The 26,779-nt window shown below is 36.7% G+C and overlaps 2 protein-coding genes across 3 annotated transcripts in view; both read left to right on the plus strand.

The window, feature by feature from the left end:
- alkbh3 (alkB homolog 3, alpha-ketoglutarate dependent dioxygenase) overlaps positions 1 to 9,593 on the plus strand; it is a 66,236-nt gene extending 56,643 nt beyond the window's left edge. For both annotated transcript variants that reach the window (XR_012399997.1, XM_009298107.5), the window contains exon 11: positions 8,163 to 9,593. The gene's annotated coding sequence lies outside the window, so the exon portion shown is untranslated. The remainder of the gene's footprint in view (positions 1 to 8,162) is intronic.
- Positions 8,345 to 9,593, plus strand: si:ch1073-281m9.1. The gene has a single exon (NM_001386663.1). It carries the CDS (start codon positions 8,504 to 8,506, stop codon positions 8,870 to 8,872), a length of 369 nt encoding a protein of 122 aa, NP_001373592.1. The 5' UTR covers positions 8,345 to 8,503; the 3' UTR covers positions 8,873 to 9,593.
- Positions 9,594 to 26,779: the final 17,186 nt, after the last annotated feature.

Genomic DNA, 26,779 nt, shown 5'->3' on the forward strand with positions numbered 1-26,779 from the left:
GGACCCACAAATGAAATAAAGTTGGCCAGACAAAACATAAAAAATTGTGTGTTCAAGAAAATACAAGACAGCATAAATTTGGAATCACTACTTTTTTTTTTTATTATTATATGAGAAACACACATGGTTCTAATAAGATTGGCCTTGTAAATCTTAAATAAAAGTTAACATATTTTTAATATTTTGTAATATTTTTTTTTTACTTAATGTGCTCTTAATTCATTTCCCACGAAACAACAATAGCAAATAGCAAAAAAGGTCTGCAGATTCTGACTGACCCTGACTATTTGTACTAATTAGCAGTCAATCTTCAAGTAATATTCTGCGAATAAGCAAGTTAATAGTGATAATTGGTCTCTAAATGAAAGTGTTTACATTTTCCGCTGTTATTAATGTGACTTAATCATATAAACAGATCTTAACGAGTTTATTATTTAGTATATCAATTATTATCAGGTATATCTCTTCTGTCTTCTATTGCTTAGTCCAGAAACAAGCTATTAATCAAATTTACAATGTGGTCCTGCAACATGTGGTTTGTGTAGTTGTCCTTAACATCATCACATGATGTCACCTGACTGATATTACCAGCATTGGTGGATGAACGCGTATGTCTGCAAGTGCCTGAGAGCTGGCTTCTCCGGCCATAAATAGAGGTAACTAGATTTTACGGGAACCCCTTGACGTTTGAAATATGGGACGTGTAGGAGTGTGAGGTGGCACCATTGAGGTTTCCTGTTTTGCTTTTAAAGGGTCATCCTCCGGTTCAATGACAAAACGGTAGCTGTCATGGTGGATTATGTCATAATGTCCAGCCCCTAGTATTATGCACTGCCTCCAAAGGCCACGTACTGTATGCCTTATTGGTCTTGGTACACACACACACAGTTCAGTATTTCATAGGAGTGGAAACAACTGATTTACGTCCTCCGATTACGATTTTAAAGATGGTAAGTCAAGGGGAAGGGGAGTAACATTAGTTTTGGGTGAAACGCATAAGCAAACACACAATATCAACAAGTGAGGGACAAAATAACAAGACTAACTAAATGCAATAGAGTGAGTTTATTTACAGAGATAGTGATAATAATAAACGCAAAAATATGTGTATAGAAAGAACATTAAATATTTACAAAGATACATTGAAATGTGCAGATGACAAATGGGGCACAAGACGTTTGACCAGATAGATGGGAGAGATGGATAGATGAGACGCGGGCGGCGTCCAAACAATAGAAATAAATAAAGCAAAACAATCTATTGGCCCAACATCTACCCTAACTATCCAAAATAAAAATACAGCAGTTATTGAAAAGAAATCTTCGCATCTATTACGTACTACCTAACCTACTTTAATATATGATGAGAAAACAAAAGCACAGTGGGTGGAGCGGGAGAGAGGTAGAGAGAAAGTCAAGCAACACAGGAATGTATAGGGGTTTAACACCTCCATTCATTTATTCATTTTCCTTTGGCTTAGTCTATTTCACAAGTCACCACAGCAGAATGAACCGACAACTATTCTGGCATATGTTTTACACAACCGATGCACTTCCAGCCGCAACCCAGTACTTGTAAAAACCCATTCAGACACTCACTCATACACTGCGGCCAAATTAGTTTATTCAATTCACCGATACCACGTGTCTTTAGACTGGGGGAAGCCAGAGCACCCAGAGGGCAGTATGGAGAAAAAAAGAAGTGTTTTCTAACTTAACTTTGACTTGTATTTCATTGCAGACAATGCAACAACACTTTATTTAAAGTGTTCTTTATGATGGTTTTATTTAATTTAATTTAATTTTTTATTTTATGGGAATGGGCTTATTTCTTTACACTGTATTAAACTGCTTTTATGGTTCACTTCCATTTATAAATCTTGTTGTCTCTCCTGAGTCTTACAGTAGCTGTATGACCAAAAAGTCTTACCAGACATGTCTGACATGGAGATTTATATAGGGTAAATGATGAACCTGAATGGCACTAGAAGAGTGTGAGAGGGTATGAGGAAAGTGAGATGCTGATGAAAGCATAACTCATTACTGTGGTGAGATCATGGTCATGGCACTATGAAGTTAGATACTTGTCATATACATATCACTGAGCTTACAGCACCTCTAGTAAAAGAAAAAAGTTCATAAAGTCATCTCGTCTCTCTCTCTCTCTCTCTCTCTCTCTCTCTCTCTCTCTCTCTCTATCTATCTCTGTATATATATATATATATATATATATATATATATATATATATATATATATATATATATATATATATATATATATATATATACAGTTGAAGTCAGAATTATTAGCCACCCTGAATTATTTGCGTCCCTGTTTACTTTTTTCCCCCAATTTCTGTTTTATGGAGGGAAGATTGTTTCAGCACATTTCTAAGCATAATAGTTTTAAAAACTTATTTCTAATAACTGATTTATTTTATCTTTGTCATGATGACAGTAAATAATATTTTACTTGATATTTTTCCAGACACTTCTATACAGCTTAAAATGACATTTAAAGGCTTAACTAGGTTAATTAGGTTAACTAGGGAGGTTAGGGTAATTAGGCAAGCTATTGTATAACGATGGTTTGATCTGTAGACTATCGAAAAAAAAATTAGCTTAAAGGGGCTAATAATTTTGTCCCAAAAATGGTTTCTAAAAAACTAATAACTGCTTTTATTCTAGCCAAAATAAAACAAATAAGAGTTCCTCCAGAAGAAAAAATATTATCAGACATACTGTGAAAATGTCATTGCTCTGTTAAACATCATTTGGGAAATATTTAAAAAAGAAAACAAAAATCAAAAGGGGGCTAATAATTCTGACTTCAACTGTGTATATATATATATATATATATATATATATATATATATATATATATATATATATATATATATATATATATATATATATATATATATATATATATATATAAACCTTTATATTTCATATGAATTTTTTTATTAATTCTATACAGTATGTTTCTTCTTTGTTTTAATTTTTTATCTCTAATCAAGTCTAGGTCACATTAGACATTTTTACATTGCTTTTGGTATAATTATTAAGCAGATTTGCAGTTTTTTTTGTAATTACAAAATTGTATGACTGTAAAATTCTAATATACCTTATATAGTATGTAAAATATAGCTTAAGTTCACGTATTTTGGCTTATTTTTATATATAGTATTTTTCTTCTGCATATATTTTTAGCATATTGTGAATAACAGGAATTGCACAAAATAGCCAGATTTATTTTCAACTGAGAGCATGTGATTCATTTTAATTAGCATAATGTTCAAGTTTCAAACTTCTTAAAAAAAGTGATTCTAAAAAGTTAATAAATAAATTTTCAAATCTATTTTATGTGATATTTATTTTTGATTAACGATGAAACGTACAGTAATATAATTATTGAAACAAATTTTTAAATCTTACAAATTGCAGTCTATATCAAGGGTGCCCAAACATTTTCATATTTAGAGTTAAAACCAATTATCATTAAGAGCCATGGGCTGAAAGTAAATATACCAAACTATATTACACTAAAGTTGCTTTATAGCTAATCTATATCAAAATATGTATAAATACATAGAAAGTTATTACTTTAAATTGTATAATTAAATTCATTCAATTGAAACCTTTATTTCCCTTACCTTTTTGAGGCTAAGCAATAAAACAAACCAACAAAAATTACATTTAATTAGAAGTTGCTGTCTCTAAACCATGCCCATCATTCTCCCTCTCTTGTCAGATGGGATGGTAGGCTAAATCAAAGGTTACCCTGAGCCAACTTTGGCCCACAGGCTCTAGTTTGGGCATCTTTGGTCTGTATGTTCAGTTCATGGCAGTTTGATGTGATCTTAACATATTCCATTAACAATAAAACATGTTTCATTGTAAAAAAAAAAATAGTCATGTAAATTAAAAGTCTAAAACACCTTCAGTTCACAACCGTACTTTGGTACTGGCTTGTATTTTATTCGACATTTTACATCATATTAACATCTACATTTATATATTTAAATTTGTTTACAAATAAAATGGCCAGCATTTATTCAATACAAATGTGAGTCATATTAATCAGCACAAAGTTAAAAAAAATCTTTCAAAAACAGTCCTAAAATAAAGAAAAAAAATATTATTTTATTGTGATCTTAACATATTAACAATAAAACATGTTTCATTATTTAATTAAATTAAAAAGTCTTGTTAGTTTCCTAGAACTGGTTTGCAGCTGGAAGCACATGTGCTGTTTAAAACATATGCTGGAATAGTTGGTGGTTCATTCTGCTGTGGCAACCCCTGATGAATAAGGGACTAACCTGAAGGAAAATGAATAAATGATTAAAAAAGTATTTTTAATTAAAAGTCTAAAATACTTTCAGTTCATAGCTGGACTTTTTTTTTTAAATTTATATATATATATATATATATATATATATATATATATATATATATATATATATATATATATATATATATATATATATGTGTGTGTGTGTGTGTGTGTGTGTGTGTGTGTGTGTGTGTGTGTGCGTGCGTGCGTGCGTGCGTGCGTGCGTGCGTGCGTGCGTGCGTGCGTGCGTGCGTGTGTTTTGATTTGTTATGAGCAGCACATTGGTCAACCTCTGGTTGTATTAAATAGTGCTATATAAATAAAATTGACATTGACATTGTTTTACGAATAAAATGGCCAGCATTTATCAGTAAAAAAAAAAAAAGTGATTCAATTTAATTAGCACAAAGTTTATAACATCTCTGTTACATTAACAATAAAAACATGTTTAATTTTTTAATTAATTTTTTTTTATTATAATTTTTTTTTGTTTTCCTTTTTTTATTGACAATTCTCAATCAGAGAGGTATTACAAGTGAGGGAAAGAAAAACCACGACACATTACTTTCACAGTGTAAAAAAAATACTGAGTGGTAATTAAACACATTCCTTACTCCCTGAACCATATTGAGATTGAAATAAAGTAAACAACAACAACAAAAAAGGAACAAACAAACCAAAAAGAAAAAAAATACATAATAATAATAATAATAGTAATAATAATAATTATAATAAATATAGCTGCAAGCAGCAATTAAGGGGCCAAGCACTTTTGGCCAAAAGGTGGCGCTGCTCCAGAAGTTTTTGAGTACTTTCAGGGCATGGGGTTGAAGATGCATACCATTTTTTGTAATGATATGTGAATATGTTGGTAAAATATTGCATTTTTGGCCAAAAATCTAAATGTGCTATGCCTAAAATGGCTGACCTGTGAAAATCAGACATCATTCGGCTCGACATGCTCTGCCGGATGTAATGAGACCAGTTTTATGAGTTTCGGAAGAAAGGTTGAGACGTTATAAACCAAAAAAGCACATTTTTTGTATCTTTGGACAGGGGGCGGTGTCCATTTTCACAAGTTCTACGTTAAATTTGATCGCAAGTTAAATGAAAATGGTTGGTCTAATCAACTTGGATTCCATAACTTTTGGTTGACATGGTCTGTAGATCATACATAATAATAATAATAATAATTACAAATTTACAAATGACACCTAAGTACGCCATTAGCGTTAAATGTATAATATCACACAATTTTTTTTTTTAATACACTCTTAGATAAGTTTGTATCAGTCAAAAGCAAGAGGGGGAAAAAGAAGAAAAACAGACAGATACAGACAGGGTTAAATGCAATATGGGATATACAAAGCTTTTTTTTAAAAAATACAACAGAAAAGGTTGCCAAGCTGTATAGAAATCCTCTGTTTTGCCATTAATTGTACATCTAATTTTTTCTATTTGAATGAACTGTAACAGGTCATACATCCAATGAAAGTAGTTTGGCGGAGAAGGTTTTTTCCAGTTTAATATGATAATTCTTTTAGCAATTATTAAGCAAAAGGCTAATCCATTTGACTGCAAAGATGATAACAATACATTTGTAGGACTGAGTCCAAACAGTGCCACTAAAGGACACGGTTCAATTTTTAGAAGAAAAATATCAGATATTGATTTAAAGATTGATGTCCAAAAAGAAATGAACTCTGGACAAAGCCAAAAGGTATGGTAGAGTCGCTAGAGCTTGTTAGCATGGGATCAATTTCTCAATTTCTGGGTTTATTTTAGATAGTTTATCTTTTTCGTTTATCTTTTTTATCTTTCTAAATTCTGTGTAATAGTTTAAACTGTATCAATGAATGGCGAGCACAGATAGAAGTAATACTGTATGTACACGACGAAGAACTTATGACCATTCATCGTCTGAAAAAGCATGGTTGACATCTGATTGCCAGTCTAGCTTTATTTTAGACGAGGATGAAGAATCTGACAATATATTGAATGAGAAAATTGTTTTATGTATGTTGGAAATAGCACCCTTGGAGATTTTTATTTCTAAGATCTGATCAATCTGCTGGTTAAGAGGAGTATGGGGGAAGTGAGAAAATGTATTTCTAATAAATTCACGAGTCTGCAAATACCTAAAGAAGTGAGTTTTTAGTAGACTGATTTTTTCTAAAAGATAAGGTTACAAAAGTGTTCTCGTGAAAGAGATCATTAATATTTACTAGGGATGTAACGGTATCATAATTTCATGGTACGATAATACCTTGGTATGAATGGCACGGTACGGTATTTATTGAATAATTTAAGGAAAAACAAAACTAATGTAAAGACTCGAAAAAAGTGCCAAAAGTGTTTATTTACCTTAGCACTGAACATATCAATGACATACAAATTAGCCATCTATCTGTAAGTTTCGAAACAGGAACTTCAATTTTTTTAATTTTAATAACAAAAAACTATTAAACCATATAAAACAAATAAAGTTTAAATTTAGTAGTGTTGAAAACTCATCACATTCAACATTTAATCACTCACTCACTTAGATAGAGATGGGTTTTTTAAGGAAAATTATCATATAACTATAATCTGGTAAAAGCTGGGGTCTCTGGGCATGTCCCCTGCAACAGAAAAAAACCCCTCTCATTTGGGACTGGGGTTTCTGGGAAAGAGAGATATGATTTAGCCAAGGTTGAAAGCAGTGGGTAACGTTGTGCATTGTCTTTCCACCACTTGAGAGGACAAGTCATGAGTGAGATAGAGGTCTCATTGCGGTACAAGTCAATGTCTGCATCAATCTAATAAGTGTGCTGTGTTCTGCAGCCCCCATGACTGTTTTTAGTCGAATTCCCAGACTTATATTTCACCACAGTCTGGCAGTGCCTGCATATTGTTTTATTCTTTGTCTGTCACCTTTTCTCCTTTCTCGTATCTTTTTAGAAAGAAACCGAAATGCTTCCACACATCCGATTTAAAACTCGCTTTAGGTTCGATCATTTCCAGCTCTTTTTCTTCCCCGCTACTAGCAGCACCCTCCATTTCCGCATTACTGGATCTGTAGTGACAACAGACCGCAAAGGATGATGGCCACGCCTAGGCTGATGGGAATTGTAGTTCCCGCTACCTCCCATTTGCTTCATTCGCCTGAGCAAACTTTTCTCAGAAATATAGTTTTATTGAGTCATCCGCCTATGGTAATATTGAAAAAAATTACTATTGCGGTATGACGGTATTTACAATACTGTTACATCCATCTGATGTAGAAGGCAAAAAAGAAGGATTTTTATATATAGGAGACAAACACGACATTGCCTGAAAAGCGAAATGTTTTCTAAATAGTTTCCAAATTCTTCGGCTACAGGGGGTTAGAAGAAAAACGAGAATATTTAATAGACACATGTTTCATTATTTAATTAAATTAAAATATCTTGTTAGTTTCCCAGTACTGGGTTGCAGCTGAAAGGCCATCATTCGGGATAGTTGGTAGTTCATTCCACTGTGGGGACCCCTGATGAATAAGGGACTAACCTGAAGAAAAATGAATGAATGAAAAACTCTTGTTAATTACGAGTCTAATCTACCTTCACCTAATTTTTATATATTTTATTCTACATATATATCATCATCTACATTATTATTTTAATTAGCACAAAGTTCACAATCTATTTATTCAAAAGCAGTCCTAAAATAAACAAGTATTAATCACTTTGATGTGATCTTAACATGTTGCCTTCTAAACTATCTTATGTTTATCTCTTCTCTGCCCATGACCTCTCACTCTCCTTTTTTCTGTTCCTATCCATGCGTTTACTTCTCTCTGTTAGAGCTGCACGTATTTTCTTCTCTCCTTCCCCTCCCTCGCTCTCTCCGGCTGGCATTTATTTCAAGGATCTGATTCGGGGGGACTGGAATGACAGCCGGAACCGTGACTGTTCACAGTGGGTGGGCGGAGCCAGAGCCGAGTGGGGAGGGTGAAACGGTATAAAAGCCCAAGCTGGTTCATCCCTGTCACTTGCACGCTCTGAACGCACAGAAATACAAGACAGAAGGAACCAAGAAACACTGCTTCTAGAGCTCGATAGAGTCTGTCAAGAAGAACAAGGTTGATCTGGAGAATAGCAAAACCTCTCAGAATCCAACCACCCAAGTCTTGGCATCCAGACAGATGGCTGCACGCCCAATGGAGACAGTGGGTTTCGCTGTTCTACCAGCACACATCTTGGCATCGGCCATGGAGGAGTTTCCTCAGCAGCTCCCCGTCCCCAAGTGCCTCGCTCGGGGTCGAAACCGTCCAAGGCGGCCTAGAGATGCCCGCTTCAAAACCCAGCCGGTCACTTTTGCAGAGATAGCAGAAGTGGAGGAGGAAGGAGCTTCGCCTCTGGAGGAAGAAAGAGCGAGACGGTCCTTCCTTCAGTCGCTGGAGAGTCTGAGGAGAAGCACACAGACCTTACAGCATGCAGGATCCACACAGAGCTGCCGCACTACTTCTGCACAAGCCAGTCTGGACTCCAGTGACTCAGATTCAACACCCTGAGAGCCAAAAGGAGGAGGACGGGACTGTAATTCAATGTATTTCGCACATATCTTCCTGTTAAATTCCTCATTCACATTCATTAACCTGTTGTAGTTGCCTATTCTACATGGGCAGAGTAACACTTGTGCTCTTCTTTTGCAAGAGGAGAGTTGTAGCATGCTGGAGGATTTCAGAAACTGCTTACTTTAATGCTTGCGCAAATTCCTTTCGTTTTTCAGTATCGTATGAGACTCGAGGTCTCATTTATAACAAACTTGACAAGAAAATGAGGACGTACTGGGTCTGATTCCATTTTAATATCTCTTGTGCCTGCTTATGATTGCACAGACGAATAGGTTTTCCACTGCTGGGCAGAATGTATAATATGTATAATGTCATATTTTATTGTAATTCAGTGCTGAGCTCATGAGCTCTGATGCATAGCAGTGTATTTTTACAGACAAGGTTTTAAACCCTGATGTCCAAATCTGCCAGACTGCTGAATTTACTAATGAACTCAGTGATGAGGAGCAAATTATTGTGCTTTTACAAATGTATCTTATATTTATTTTGATATAACATAGTGATTTTAGAGGATTGCTCTGTTGACACTGTGGACTTGTAAAGTCACTATCACTGTATGTCCGAAAATAAGGCTTTATACTTCGATTTGACTTTAATATCTTTGTTAATGTTTCATACTTTCTTTTGTAGTTATTAAAATAAAGTTTATAACGTAGGATTGATTGTCTTGTTTGTCTTTTTTTAAGACATTATTGAGTGTAGATGCTGTTATGGAAATATGTAATTGTGCTGAAAGTGTGGCAAAAATGTCCAAATTTGAAAAGAGTAATGACAGAACATTGGGTAACACTTTACATCAAAGATGTGTTTGTAAACTTTTATTATGAAACTTTTATAATCATAATATGACATGAATATGAATGCGATTTAATGCTTGTTATCAGTGGTGTAGTCCTAAAAAAAAAAGGTGGTGTACTACTTCCCACTTAATCCCAATTTTAAAAGTAGGCAAAGAAACGATGACAGTCAATGTTTCCTTGATTCATTAGCTCTCTCTCTCTCTCTCTCTCTCTCTCTCTCTCTCTCTCTCTCTCTCTCTCTCTCTCTCTCTCTCTCTATATATATATATATATATATATATATATATATATATATATATATATGCAGATTTTCCAACAATCTATCAATAAACACACCTTGTGCTCACAGCTGTGTTTGCTGACTAAATGAAAAACGAGTTGAAAACAGAGGAGCGGAAGTCTGCCGCCGTTTTTTTAATCAAATTTAAATGTGACTGAGGCGGTTATTTAGTGATGTACAGTTCATGAGGTAATCGCAAAAAAATGTTTTAGGGGGGCCGAATGGAAAATATAGAAGTGCTAAAGTGGCACCCATGCTGTTTTTTAATTTTACTTGAAAGTTTCAGCGAGATATCATTCAGTTGATTTGTTGTGATCTTCGAAAAACTCTCACGAAATGCTTTCAAGGCTGCTGCGGTCGTCAGGGGGTGGAAAATGGCGCAAATTAACGTTAAACAAATGCACCAATTGCAACAAATTAAGATGCAAATTAAAAAATACATTTGGTAGACAGTTAAAGGACACGCGAAGGCACAAAAATCAACAAAACAAGTGAGTATACCGAGGGTATACGCAGGTATTGATCCTCAGAAGTGGAACAGCTCATGGAAAAAAGTAGGCATACTGAGTATATGTGCGTATAGCAAGGACTACACCACTGCTTGTTATGACAACTGTCCTACAGTGTCATTCACTCAGTTACTGTATGTCAATTTAAATGCAAAGATGTCATTGTTTGACATGTCTTTGTCATAAAATAAACTTGACGTTATCAAGACAACATAACCTGCCATTAGCGGTGTAAAGTAACTAATTACAAATACTCAAATTACTGTAATTGAGTAGTTTTTCTTAAGTAGTTTTATAAATGTGTCCGAATAGATGTCCGAAATCGTTACTCGTCAATCGTTAAGATGATGGATTTTTACTGTATGATGACCGAAATGGCCTTAAACACCCAGGAGGCAAAAGATTTCAACATGATGTCAGATTGATGTTGTACTCCAACGTCATGGGGACGTTGCATTTTGTTTGAAAATGAAACAGAACTCAAATGTTGACGTCAGAACTCAACGTCAGGCCAACATCAATGTCCAACCTAAAATCAACCAAACATCATTCATCCATTCATTTTCTTGTTGGCTCAGTCCATTTTTCAATACGGGGTCGCCACCGCGGAATGAACCACCAATTTATACAGCAAGTTTTTATGCAGCGTATGCCCTTCCAGCTGCAACTCATCTCTGGGAAACATTCACACACACACTCATACACTGCAGACAGTTTAGCCTACCTAATTCACCTGTACCACATGTCTTGGGACTGTGGGGGAAACCGGAGCACACCCACGCGAAGGCAGGGAGGACATGCAAACTCCACACAAAAACAACTGAGCCAAGGTTCGAACCAGCGACCTTCTTGCTGTGAGGCGACAGCACTACCTACTGCGCCACTGCCTCGCCATATCAACCAAACATCAACCTCTAATGATGTTACAGCTTGACGTTGTGTGGACGTTAACCAAAATTTATATTAGTATGACAACAACCCAAAATTTAACCTATATCTAAGTAATTAGCCGTCATTATTGGACATCAAAATAACTGTCCTTAGATGCTGGCTAGAAATTGAATTTTGGTCACTTGACATCACAGCCTAAATCTAACCTAATATTAACTTCTTATGACGTTGTGTGCTTGCTGGGCAATATCTAAATGCACTACAGAATGTTACGTTTGCACACTTCTACAGAATACATGTAAATGCATCAGCTTTTTACAGTGTGATACTCACTACTCACTACTCTTGTGTACTTTTGAAAGGGCTACTTTTTACTTCTACTTTGAGTAATATTTACAACAGGTACTTTTACTCTAATCGCACTACATTTTTAGGCAAGTAATGATACTTTTACTTAAGTATGATTTTTCAGTACTCTTTCCACCACCGCCTGCTATAAATCTGTGACAAACTCGACTGTTATGAGGCCATTGCAATTGGAAAAGACATAAAACAGAAGATTTGCTCATATTTTTTATGTTGGCTTTGTCCCTTTTCTAGATGCTCTGATAAAGAAATTGGAATTAAAGTGAAAACCAAAGTTTGGTTTTGACTGTGTATTAAGTTCTGTTAAAGGGTCCTATTTAGCCTATGCTTGGGCATAAATAAATAAAAAAACATCTATAAGATAAGATATACACAGTTAGGTCCATAAATATTAGGACATTGACACAATTTTTACATTTTTGGCTCTATACACAAACACAATGGATTTGAAATGACATCTTGGTTGTTTCATTTCAAATCCATTGTGTTTTTGTATAGAGCCAAAAATGTAAAAATTGGGTCAATGTCTTAATATTTACGGACCTAACTGTGTATATCTTATCTTATAGATGTTTTTTTTTTATGCCCAAGCATAGGCTAAATAGGACCCTTTAACATCCAAATCAGGTGACCGCTGTAGGAATTACAACAGTGTGGCTCCCACTAGTTAAGGGTCCAAATATAATTGGACAAAATATTAATCATAAATCAAACTTTCACTTTTTAATACTTGGTTGCAAATCCTTTGCAGTCCATTACAGCCTGAAGTCTGGATCACATATACATCAGGGTTTCATTCCTGGTGGTGCTCTGCCAGGCCTCTACCACAACTGTCTTCAATTTCTGTTTGTTCTTGGGTCATTTTCCAATCAGTTTTGTCTTCAGCAAGTGACATGTATGTTCAATCAGATTCAGTTCAGGTGAATGACTTGGCCTTTGCATCACATTCCACTTCTTTCCCTTCAAAAACTCTTTGGTTGCTTTAGCAGTATGCTTTGGGTCATTCTTCATCTGCTCTGTGAAACACACTCCAATAAGTTCTGAAGCATTTTGGCTTACTATGAGCAGAAAATATTGCCTGAAACACTTCAGAACTCATCCTGCTGCTTTTGTCAGCAGTCTCATCATCAATAAATACAAGAGAACCAGTTCCGTTAACAGCTATACATTCGCAGCCCATGTCACTGCTACCACTATGCTTCACTGCTTAGGACATGAGCAGTTCCTTCCCTTCTCCACAGTCTTCTCTTCCATCACTCTGATACAAGTTGACTTGGATCTCATCTGTCCATAGAATGTTGTTCCAGAACTGTGAAGGCTTTTTAAAAACTCTAATCTGACCTTCTTGTTTTTGAGGCTCATCAATGGTTTAGATCTTGTGGTGAACCCTCTGTATTCACTCTGGTGTAGTCTTCTCTTGACTGTTGACTTTGACACACATACACCTACCTCCTGGAGATTGTTTTTGATCCGGCCAACTGTTGTGAAGGGTTTTTCCTTCACCAGGGAAAGAATCCTTCGGTCTACAGTTGAAGTCAGACTTGTTAGCCCCCCTGAATTATTAGCCCTCTTGTTTATTTTTTTCCCCCAATTTCTGTTTAACGGAGTGAAGATTGTTTCAACACATTTCTAAACATAGTAGTTTTAATAACGCATTCCTAATAAATGATTTATTTTATCTTTGCCATGATGACAGTAAATAATATTTGACTGGATATTTTTCAAGACACTTTTATACAGCTTAAAGTGACATTTAAAAGCTTAACTAGGTTAATTAGGTTAACTTAGGGTAATTAGGCAAGTTATTGCATAATGATGGTTTGTTCTGTAGACTATCGAAAAAATAGAGCTTAAAGGGGCTAATAATTTTTTCGAGTAGGACTTAATCCAGAAGAAAAAATATTATCAGACATACTGTGAAACCTAGGCAGCATCATCGACCAGCAGGGTGGAACTGATAAAGACGTTAAGGCAAGAATCGGCAAAGCAAGAGCTGCTTTCATCCAGCTTAAGAACATTTGGGCTTCGAGAGAACTTACCATGACCACGAAGATCCGCCTGTTTAACTCTAATGTGAAATCAGTATTGTTGTGCGGGGTAGAGACCCTCCAGAATAACCAAAGCTTCCACCCGCAAGATCCAAACATTCGTCAACACCTGTCTCAGAAAGATTCTGCACATTCGCTGGCCTGACACGATCAGTAACACCGACCTATGGAGAAGGACCTGTCAACCTCCGATAGAAACAGAAATCTGGAAGCGAAGATGGGGTTGGATAGGGCACACCCTACGCAAACCACCAACTAGCATCACCAGACAGGCTCTCAGATGGAACCCCCAACGGGAAGCGGGAGAGAGGCCGTCCAAGAAACACCTGGCGACGCGACCTCGACGCAGACATCACAAGGATGGGTTACACCTGGGGACAAGTAGAAAGAATGGCCCAGGACAGGAACCTCCGGAGATCTACCTTTGGCGGCCCATGCCCCGGAAGGGGTGGAGGGCATAAGTAAGTATACTGTGAAAATATCCCTGCTCTGTTAAATATCACTCCGTCTTCATATGTGTATATATATATATATATATATATATATATATATATATATATATATATATATATATATATATATATTGTTGGAATTTATAATCAATTCCATGCGTGTTCAATACAAACTCAGGAGGCGGAGATCAATTAAAAAAATATTAGTAATTTATTAAATACAAATGAATATTTCGATTAGGGCCCTGGGTCGCACAAATGTGTCCTAATGCTATCCAACAGAACACACCAGGCGCTCATCGAGTGTTTTCTTAAGTTTAGAGACCCAGTTTATATACACAGAAGAAGGAGAAGGCAGGTTGTCAGCTTTTCTGCACCATCTCTAGTTGCTCTTTTCTGCGCGGAAGAACTGGACCAGTTAAATGCACATGCTTAGAGACCTCCATAGGCTCCAACATGCTTTCATAAATGGTTACACAGGAAAACAGGCGAGAGACGCATGTTATTTTTATTGTTTCGGCTGCATGTTTCTTGTCCAAGATAGCTCTTTCTGCAAAATGCCTCATTAGTATGCAAAATACATCTCCTCAAACGCCAGTTTCGGTTAGCATTATAATTTGACAGAGCATACAAAATATAGTATGGAATATTAAAATATATGTAATAAAGAATGACTGTAAGGTAAATGATTTAACATCTCTTTAGGCAAAGCCTACACAACAAACTACATTCACTTCTGAGAAATGAGAAAAAAAACGAATTATGTTTTCTACTATATATATATATATATATATATATATATATATATATATATATATATATATATATATATATATATATATATATAAACAAAAGAATGTCTTAATATACAACAATCGTTGTTTTCCAGGGTTTTCCAGTAAATCGGCCCGAATCCCGCCTATAGAAATTTTAACTGTTTGAGGGTGGTGTGAGGTAAAATAATAATGTTGCAGCTGTAATTTGCTTTGTGGTGTCTGTGCATATAGTTGAGAAAACTTTTGACCAATATTCTCTCATCATGATCTTGGACCAGGCTGCATCCTGAGCAGATGCTGTGGTGGTCATGAAGGAGTGGAGAGCACGTGACCGATTCCTGACCTACTCACACCTGCAGCTTTTCTACAATGGACGTCCACTGTTCTCCAGCCTCCGGCGCCTAGACTGCACCTCTGCGCAAGAAGTTTGGCCAGGGGAGAAATGGTCTTGCACAACTGAGCCTGATTTTTCTCAAGGCTTTTTTTTCTTCACTTTCGTCAATTGGTTAAGTTTGTTCCTCGCCACTGGCTTGCTTGATTTGGGACTTGTAGAGATGCGCATCAATGAATTTGCTCTTTAGTGTTTAGACTTTCAGCAGTAAAAATGAACCCCACTGAACTAAACTGAACTCTAAAAACTGGACTGATACAGTTTCAATACTAAAGCTTCTATGTTAAGCTGCGTCGACACAATCTACATTTTAAAAACGCTATAGAAATAAACACGAATTGAATTGAATATTTATCTTGGTATTTATCATATTAGTTGATGTATATGACGACTGATGCACTGTACTAAGCTAAGCCTAAGGACACAAATCAATCACAACAGTTTTTTTCGAAAGGCAAGCCTTCATCAAACCCAGAACAAAACGAGACGTTGTCCCTGGCTGAGGGAGAAAGGAATTGTAATAATATAGACAATAATGCATTTTCAAACCACCAAGCATGAAAGAATGTTCTAGTACAGCCTAAAAACAACATCAACCCTTTAAAATGAGTAAAACAGGACCCCCTTATATTTGTATGGCTTCTTTCACTAGTGATCGCCCATTATCACAGATGACAGCATGTGTTTACATTTTGTCCAACAACAAAAACAAGTTTCATCTCTCTCTCTGGACCTCCTCGATGTCTGATATCTATAAGCCAATACAGATGGCATGTAAAAATAGCATCTCTCTCTGACTCGCCTTCTGATCTGGTTACATTGTAAAAAATTAGGCCTCTCCGTGCCACTGGGGATTCTGCAGTGTTGTGAAAGACTATGACACTAAAACACTGAGTTTATTTGTGTTTCAAGGATTACTCTTTTACCCACTGAGCCTGTCCGCTTCATAGCTTCTGACTTGGCAGACAATGCTTCAGCTGATTATTATTAATAAGTTAATGTTTTTATTCATTATTTTCATTTAATCCTTCTGATGCGCAACAATAGTGACGGTTTTAACATAGTTTTCTGTTCTCTTTTACTATTGGTCAGACAAACATATGGCCCTGCCCCCAAACTCAAGTGTGTTTACATACACTCTCTTCAGTTGGGCTAAACAATTTGATTGACTATTATGAGGTAATTGCTGTAAAATGTCTGTGTTGCAATTGTGCATACATCAACTCGCAATTTTGACTGACTGCTTGCCTGTATATGCCTTTTAATGACTCTCGATTTGTCATTAGCCTTTGATTTGCATTAAAGAGCCCATATTATACATAAAATAGGGTCATATCTTGGTTGTAAGGGTCTCCAACAACAGTCTAATATGCATGCTAGGTCAAAAAACACTTTCATGGTTTTATAATCTGCATTTTTTTACCTAATTATCCCAGCGACTCCCGTATGAATCGTCCAGTGATTCATTTGTTCCCAAACCCCTCCTTAGCGCGAAGCTAATCTGCGCTGATTGGACCGATGACAGTCTGTTGCGATTGGTTGACTGCCTTCAGTCAGAGTGTGAAATGCCCAACAGCTAATCAGCAATATAAAAGTAATCACAGTTCATACACGCTCGATAGTGTAGGCGTGGATTTTAGCTGCCAGTGGGTGAATGTAAATACAGACGATGGACTTGAAAATACAGACGACAAACTATTTTATTGAGCAAAAACTCCAAAAACAGTTGAGGAGATCTTCTAGCTTGTCTCACTCTGCTCTTTTCACAGACACACACACAAACACACATTGTCCTCGTCCTTCACACACACACACTAAAACTTAACCCTGCTCCGGATGACAATGCGCGCGCGCACACACAAACACCTCCAGACGACAGCGTGCGCACACAGACACACACACACTACCCTCCTCCACGGAGCTCTGTAAACAAAGCAGCATGAGTCGCGTTTTTAACGTGGTTTTGCACCCGATATGAGAATATAGCGAGTTCCTCATACAGTACACGCGGTTACAAGTAACAAGTCACAGCTAAATACATTTGCAAGCTAGAGTCAACGAGGCAACTTTAATCGCACGTACTTACACTTGAGAAATGGAGGAAGAAACCCATCCTGACATGTGTCCATCAGTAAGTTACTCTTTACTGATCCTTCTTTTAACAAACGCTGATGAAGTATTCTTTGTAGCATGTAGTTTCCAGAAGTTTCCAGTAGTTTCCAACTGCTTGGCTATAATGCTGAGGTTTCATCTTTGGGTAGAGACTCAATAATATCCATCTGCAGTGTAACTTCAATCGACCGGCATGTTTGTGTGTGTGTGTGTTTGTGGGTGTGTGTGTCTGGGTTTCTGTGTTAGAGGGCGGGGCCGCAGGTTTCAAATCTCCCGGGTTTGCGCGTGCACGTGAATAACTTGGCTTCGTTGTCACGTCATGGCAAAACACCTAATGACTCCCCTGCTGTAAAATCCAGTTAAACCAGCCTAGGCTGGTTGGCTGGTTTTAGCTGGTCGAGCAGGCTGGTTTTAGAGGGGTTTTGGCCATTTCCAGGCTGGTTTCCAGCCATTTCCAGCCTGGTCTTAGCTGGTCAGGCTGGGAGATGACCAGCTAAAACAAGCTTGACCAGCCTAGCCAGGCTGGGAGCCCAACCAAAACCAGCTATGTCCAGCTTAAACCAGGCTGGTCAAGCTGGTTTTAGCTGGATTTAGCTCGTCATTTTCCAGCCTGACCAGCTAAGACCAGGCTGGAAATAGCTGGAAACCAGCCTGGAAATGGCCAAAACCCCTCTAAAACCAGCCTGGTTGACCAGCTAAAACCAGCCAACCAGCCTAGGCTGGTTTAAGCTGGATTTTTCAGCAGGGTCGTTATCAAGGCGACTCATTTGAAGCACAATGAGTCGACTCTTTTATAGATGAATCAACAGTTTTAAACGCTGTGCACTAACAGATTTAAGCCTTAGCTGGTTACTTCACTTCACTTAGAGCTGTGTTACAAACTACATGGAAGGGCATTTTCAAAAACCCATAATATGGGCTCTTTAAGTGAATCATCAAGGACCACGTTTTCACCTTCTGAAGAAATGAAATTCACTTGCATCTCCGATGGCCTGCAGGTTGAGCAAATTATCAACAGATTTTCATTTCTGGGTGAACCTAGGAAATATCCTTGTTCATCTCCCCTGTCTGCAGCCGAAGAGCCTCAGTAACCTACTTTGCGTGGAGTGGTTGCCGTGGTGATTGTGAGGTCAATGAAATATGATGTTTTGAAATTGCTGGCAAAACAAACTTTGTTCATTTCCAACCAGACTGTCTCGTCTCCTCCTACTCGTTCTCTCTCTCCCATAATTAATCTATTCACATTTCAGCCTTGCTGCTTTCAACAAAGCAAAATACCCCCTTTATGCAGTGCATATTTATTTCATCATTTTATAAACGTCCAAATATAAACGTGACACTGCAGATTTATCCGAATTTTGGAGTGCAACACGGTGAGTAATGTGCGCTGAACAAAACAGCCTTCAATTAAAAACATCATGTTCCCAGCAGGCATGTGGACTGGGCCCACGGTTCTTGGTTATATAACCGTTTGTTCTTATCGTATATTCCTTGTCGATAGGAGATCTGACGCGTCAAGGAAACCATCAGGAATAATAGACTCCTTCTAAGACTATTAAATTAGCGCAACTGATTTGAACACATCCTCTTTGTGTTTATGTCTTCAGAGCACAAAAATATGTAGGCCATCATTTTCTACGATGGCACTGTTGACCCGGCTAAAATAATTGAAGTGAGTGGGCTCGAAACGTGACTGAATCATTCGATGAAAAACACTGACTCATGTTTACAGAGCAGCATTTATTAAATGGATTGCAAGTGACAAGCTGAGCTGATGGGTATGAAAGATTAAATCCTCAGGGATATTTGACTGTTTGCTCAATATGACTTTTAACAGAAGATTGTTTGCCAAACGATATAAACGTCAGGTCTTTTACACTGAGTTTAATATGTATTCACCTCAATTTGGCTTTTTGTTCTTCTTTGCAACACTAATCTATTCAAGAATCTCTGGTATTAATCTCGAAAAGTACCGGTTTGCTGAATCTCTGACCTACATTCTCATGAAGCAGAACCCTTTTGGGCTTTGGGTCGGAACCAAAAAGCACATAACTGGAAGCACTGGGTTGCCCTTGTTTCTCCAGTGTCTGTTTTTCTCGTTGAGTTGATGGTGATAAGTCTTGAAATGACTGAATGAGTCCAGGGTAGCCTATTTACACACATTTCCTCAAAGCATCAATGAAGGCGTTTGGCAAATGATGACATGCATATAATTATTAATATATGGGTCAGCAGATCAATGCTGTGAGTGTGATGCATGGTTCTATATCAGGGTCGGAAATTAAAGAGGGATGGTGGCAAAAATGACCTACATATTCAAGAAAAGGTGGCAAAACACAGGTGAGATTTTTTTTGCATTCTCAGTATTACAATCTACTACCAAAACTTTGCTGACGACACTCAGATCTACTTAACCTTACTGCCTAATTACCTAAGCCCCATTGAAACCCTCTGCCAATGCATTGATGAAATTAACATTCGGATGGCAAAACTTTCTTCAGTTAAACAAAGAGAAGTTAAAGAAAACTGCATTTGGGAGCAGAGATTAGGTTATCAAGGAGAATGCCTACCTTGGCTCTAAGGCCCCATTTACACTAGTGTGTTTTAGTTTTAAAACAGCGTTTTAGATCTAAAACGATCCGCATCCACACTAGCGTTTCTGAGCATATCTTCGTCCACACTATGCTACCAAAAGCGTATATCACGTGACCATTCGCTCGGCATTTGGTTTATTGTTAGTCAACAAACACCGGTTGAAATGAACGCGATGACAAAGCAAGAGAGGTATTTTTGTGGACAGACGACAAGGTCGAGTTGTTACTAAACGCAACAAATCAATAACTGCACAATGGTGCCTAAAACAGACAATAGTGCAAACAACGCTCCCATTTCTGTGTCCATGTTGTTGTTTACAGTGAAGGCTGGTCTGCTGTCTTCCGGTAGCATTAAGCCATGTGTTATAGTCATGTGATAGGGGCTTGACGAATAAGGGAAGGATACGCAATGACACAAAAGCCCCAATCAGGTAGCGAATGTAGGCAGCCCCGCCTCCATTTTTTATGTCTCTGTTTTCCCCATAGACCAGGGGTGTCCAAACTCGGTCCTGGAGGGCCAGTGTCCTGCAGATTTTAGCTCCAACTTGCCTCAACACACCTGCAAGGATGTTTCTAGAAAGCCTAGTAAAAGCTTGATTAGCTAGCCCAGGTGTGTCTGATTGGGGTTGGAACTAAACTTTGCAGGACACCGGCCCTCCAGGACCGAGTTTGGACATGCCTGCCATAGACGGTAAAATATATGGACGTAGTATCCGTGACTAAAGGTTTCTAAAGAGCGCAAAAGAAGCCCCAGGTAGGCGCGGCCAACCGTCGCCATTTTGTTCGCGCGTAATCACACCCATGGCGGGATACCAAACAAGGGCAAAGAGGCAGAGAGTGAGCGGAGCTACAGACACCTGCTGGCATTTAGCTTGGACCTGGTTCAGACACACTTTACTTTGGGAGAACGCTTAATACTTTATCACCTGTGACTCGTTTGTATTCTGACCACTTGTGCTTGGTTGTTCACTATATCAATAAAGCGTTTAGACTTTTAAAAACACTGCTGTAATACACTGAGCCACTAAACATTGTTCTTATGATGTTTTTCAACAGGAGGAAAACGTGAATTACTTCCAAACACTTCAGATCATAGTCTGTGTTAGTTACTGTAAGACTATTGATGAAATCCAGCATAACACTGTATGATAACGCTTCACATGACGGTTCTAGAGCCTACAGCTAATCAATCTGACAGATTCTGAAGTGCATTACAGCTCTAATTATAAATATAAATGATAAATGATCTTAAATAATACAAATACATGTATAGAGATGGTATACAAGTATATAACTTTACTTACATGGGAAACGGAGGCCACGTGAATGGTTTGTGAGCATAATTAAGTGCACTCAGCATGCCATGCCATCTAATAATTGTAGGAAACAAGTCTAAAAGGCAGTTGACTGTGTAAAGCCACATAAGACTACACAGAAATACAATAAATATGCCGAGATCAGTGGCTAATCTGCAGGATTCAGCTGAGGTGACGTGACGGCGACCAACGAGACCTAGCTGTCACTCAAGTGGCCACTCCCTTAATTATGCAAACTTAATATAACTTAATATAAAGGAAACGGATGAGTTATAAAAAAATTCACCCCCCTCACAGTTGTTATGAAGGGTAATATTAGCTGTATTAACCAAAATCTGTTTTTGTACCAGGCTGTAAACACCTTTTTTTCTGCTGTAAAGTTGGCCATTCTAACAGTGGGCTCAATTGAAATTTGCTCTGTTTTGGAGCCAGGAGCGGCCAGGACTAGCCGAATTTCGGATGAATTGCAGTTTTAGTTACTTCCGTATTGGCTTCCTGAGGGAGAGCGGGAGGTGGCCGCTTGGTTTTCCCCCATCCACACTGAGATGGAGCAGCAGCGTTTTAGAATGAAAACAGCCTCTCCAGCGTTTACAAAACGCTCTGTTTTTTGGCGCTCAAAAACTCTGGCGTAGTGTAGATGGATAATAATAAAAAATAAAAATTATCATTATAATAACAAATAATTATTACAACATGAAGGCCAGTAATCAGTGATAATGACTTTTTGTCATTGCAATTAATCCCTAAAATGAGTTCTTATCCAACTGGGATTTTATTTATTTATTGTTTGTTATTGGTATAACATTGATTGACTAAAATAATTCAAGTGTTTGACTTAAACGACAACACAGAAACAAATGACACATTTTTAAAAAGTGTCCCTAAAAAGCCTGAATGCCTTCCCTAGGTAGGCATCCAGGTGGCATCCAAAACTGATTCCCAAGCCATCTCAGCTGACTTCTCTCGATGTGGAGGAGCAGCGGCTCTACTCCGAGCTCCTCCCATGCAGGTGACAAAGCTCCTTACCCTATCTATAAGGGTGCGCCCTGCCACCCTGTGAAGGAAACTCATTTCGGCAACTCATAATCATAGGTGAGAATAGGAACATAGATTGACCAGTAAATCGAGAGCTTTGACTTTTGGCTCAGCTCCTTCTGTTCAGACAACTGACCAGTACATCGACCGCATTATTACTGCAGTCAATGCCCACTTCCCTCACTTGTGAACAAAACCTCAAACTACTTTAACTCCTCCCCCCGGGGTATTCCTCCAACCTGGAGATGGTAAACTACCTTTTCCTGGTGGAGAACCATCACATCATGCTCCTTCTACTTATGCTCTGGATAGTTGCAATGAGGTTTTCAGTCTCATCAGGTTTTTCTAACATCTCTGAAATGAATTTTAAATTGAAAATGTTTATCAAAAACCATCTCGTGTCCCTGATTATGACTAGGAACTTCTTTTAATGCGCTGCTGACATTTTCATGTTGTGTACTGACACAGCGATAACCTAGTTTGAGAGTTTTGTATGTGCCAAAGCAAACACATCTGCTCTCCAGTGGCTTGCTAGGATGTGTCGTTCCTATTTTATCCTGCCCTTTACCCTGTAAGTTACTGGCCAGAACAGGGGAAAATTTGTGCCTCACTGAAAATGATCAAATCTGGTATCTCTGAACTACTTAAGGATAATTCGTTTAAATGTTTGACTAAATGATCAAAAGTTTATATCATGCTCGTAAATATAAAAAGGGAGTTTGCTGTTATTCTGAAGATTTTATGAAATTGTATGTCTCCAGATTTGTTTTTGTGGATGGAGAATCATTAAAAGCAATCCATTATTGTACATTTTTAAACAAAGTATCTTGGTTAACCAGTTATTCTCTGCTGTTATATTTGAGATATTCAAGAGATGGTTTTGATATTGCTCATTTTTTATTATAATCGCACTTTTAGAACACAGAACATACAAGGGCAATAATAGCATTATATTGACATCAAAATAAATACAATATAAAAAGAAAAGAAAAAAATTACAATTATTCATTCATTCATTCATTCATTTTCTTGTTGGCTTAGTCCCTTTATTAATCTGGGGTTGCCACTGTGGAATGAACCGCCAACTTACCCAGCATGTTATTACGCAGCGGATGCCCTTCCAGCCGCAACCCATCTCTGGGAAAAATTACAATTATTCAAAGATGAACTTTAAGTCTTAAAGATAATTAACAGTTCCTTTTGCTTTTTTTTTGCTTTTATCATACATAGGTAATGACCTTTATCTATTTTAAAGTGAGTAAAATTCATTTTTTTTCACTGCCCATTAACATTTATTAATAAAAAAAATTCCATAAATTATGAGCAAATTAACAATACACCAAATTTGAAGTTAACTGTATTCTCGTAAAAACTTATTTTTTTGAACTCCAATGCAATATTTTTTAACTCTGCCTAACTCGTGTTGTAAAGTACTTGAGTAAATGGACTTCGTTACTTTACTTAAGTATATATATATATGTACTTTTTTCAGCACACTTCTAAACATATATATATATATATATATATATATATATATATATATATATATATATATATATATATATATATATATATATATATATCTTCTTAAAAGTCTTGTTCCAGTTGACATCTTATAATTGTGATCTCTAAAAACCAATGGCTGAAGTAACACTGAAAATCCGATCCAATTCAATCCTTCCAATTTAAGACTAAATTCTAAATTTGTATTTTGAACTATTTTATTTTCTAATAATTTTCTAAGCTCGGAGGGAATACCATTAATTACCACCATATACTCTTTGACAGGTACAGTTGAAGTCAGAATTTTTAGCCCCCCTGAATTATTAGCCCCCTTGTTTATTTTTTCCCCAATTTCTCTTTAACGGAGAAAATACTTTTTTCAGCACACTTCTAAACATAAGAAAATAATTCATTTCTAATAACTGATTTATTTGATCTTTGCCATGATGACAGTAAATAATATTTGACTAGATATTTTTCAAGACACTTTTATACAGCTTAAAGTGACATTTAAAGGCTTAACTAGGTTAATAAGGTTAACTAGGCAGGTTAGCGTAATTAGGCAAGTTATTGTATACCGATGGTTTGTTTTGTAGACTATCGAAAAAATAGATAGCTTAAAGGGGCTAATAATTTTGACTTTAAAATTGTTTTTAAAAACTAAAAACTGCTTTTATTCTAGCCAAACTAAAGCAAATAAGACTTTCTTCAAAAGAAAAAAAACATTATCAGACATGCTGTGAACATTTCCTTACTCAATTAAACATAATTTGGGAAATATTTTAAAAACGAAAAAAATAAAAATAAAATAGTTTCAAAGGCGGGCTAATAATTCTGACTTCATATAAAGGGACAATTTTTCTAGAAACTCTAAATACGTAAGCAAATGACCATTTGATGTTGCTATTTTGATGTGGAATACAAAGTCACCATCTAGATAAAAGTAAACCACTGTTTTCACTGTGATTTTGTTTTTACTAATACTATTGTACTTATGACTCATTTATATGAGATACAGCAGTGGTTCTCAAACTGTGGTACGTGTACCACCAGTGGTACGCAGGCTTCCCTCTAGTGGTACACGGAGGATTCGCTGAATAAATAAAGTTAAAAAAATAAAAACACTTTTAACCTTTTGATGCGAACAATAAGCCCGATGTGATCAGTAAAAGCCTGATTTTAATAGGGTAACCCTTTTATTTTATTTTAAATTTTTTAATGTTTGTTATGTATTCTATCATGTGAAGCTAATCTCCGCCCCATATATGTAATGGTTGTTGGGGCGTATCCTCTATTTTTATGTCCCAATGTTGACAGGTATAGTTTAATCACTTGCTTTTCTGACACACACAGCCTACTCTAACGCATATTAAGCAGATCTTATTTCTAAAAATTCTTTAAATATGTAAATTAATTTAATATATTAAAAATACAAGTTAATGTTTATATTTCAAAGATATAAAAAAGTACATGCATCATATATTTTAAAATTTATCAAAGAGTTTATATATGAATATGATGACATATAGCCTATATTTATGAGGTCCAAAGTACATTTCCATGTTTTGATGAATAAGTGACTTTATGATAATACTTTACATTTAAGTACAGCAGTTTTCTTTTTACTTTTAAGAACTGTCATTTTAATTAATTTTCAAAATCACAATTTAATTTAAACGTTAACATTTAATTTTTTTTACCTGTGAGCACAGTACGGTGTTAATGTTCAAACTATTTATAATGTTTAAAGTGGCTGACAATAAATATTCATAACAATAAGAATTAATCTGGCACGTTTTTGAACTGTGCAGAGCTGGAGCTGGAGCTGCACATACTTAGCTTAATTAGGCCTACTACACTACTGTATTTCAATACTGGTCATTATGATGGTACATGGAGAGAAAAAAAAAATCTGAGGTGGTACTTGATGAAAAAAGTTTGAGAACCACTGAGATACAGAATGGAACATATTTAAACATGCAGTGCATTTTTAATTGAAGCATTGTGTTATTTTACACTGCTCAAACTGTGTTACTGCTCAAAAAAGTGCTACTGTGGTATTCAAGGTCATTTGTTAATAGACGACAGATTGTTGAGACGCTCACATTTTTAAGCTTTACATAAATAAACTGTTTCAAAGTTGTCCCTTTGACTTCGACTGCTGTCCAGTAGATGCCAGTAATACATTAACAATGCACTGCGTTCTACACAGGAGAAGAAGCTCTTTTTATTGATGTGTCTGTGGACCAATCACAGAGCGAGACGCTATTGACGTCTTTGTATTTTTATGTTGCTTGAACTCCCTGGTCCAATCAGACGTAAAGAAATGAATGACGTTTTTAAAGTTCATGCGCTCCAGCCAATCGCATACCGCGAATTCTGAAGCGCGAAGAGTTCAAGGCAAGCGCAGTGGACGATGGCTAACGGAAAACCCTGAAGTGTGATAAACAACTTTTAAAAATGCTATTTTTACATATATTCCGTTACTTTTAACCGTATATATAATCAGTGGTTCATTTTAAACTGTTTCGGGTTGTTTTATCTCAACAGCGACAAGTATCATGACTCGTGTTGAGAACGATAACGTCCGTGTGCGTTCGCTGGCACCAGCTGCTTGTGAGATGTAGCTTGCTTAACGTTAGCGTTCAATGACATTTTAAATAACGTGACGTCACACTGTGGGGCAGTTTTTTATTTTTAGAAGTATAAAGTTGTGACTTTTCGTCGCTGGAGACTGTATTATTGTGCATGGCAGCTCTTTAAACACAGTT

Source organism: Danio rerio, chromosome 25, assembly GCF_049306965.1.
Source record: "Danio rerio strain Tuebingen ecotype United States chromosome 25, GRCz12tu, whole genome shotgun sequence".
NCBI lineage: Eukaryota > Metazoa > Chordata > Actinopteri > Cypriniformes > Danionidae > Danio > Danio rerio.

Excerpts from the sequence above, each read along its gene's own strand:
- si:ch1073-281m9.1 (NM_001386663.1), top strand. The coding sequence starts at position 8,504 with ATGGCTGCACGCCCAATGGAGACAGTGGGTTTCGCTGTTCTACCAGCA.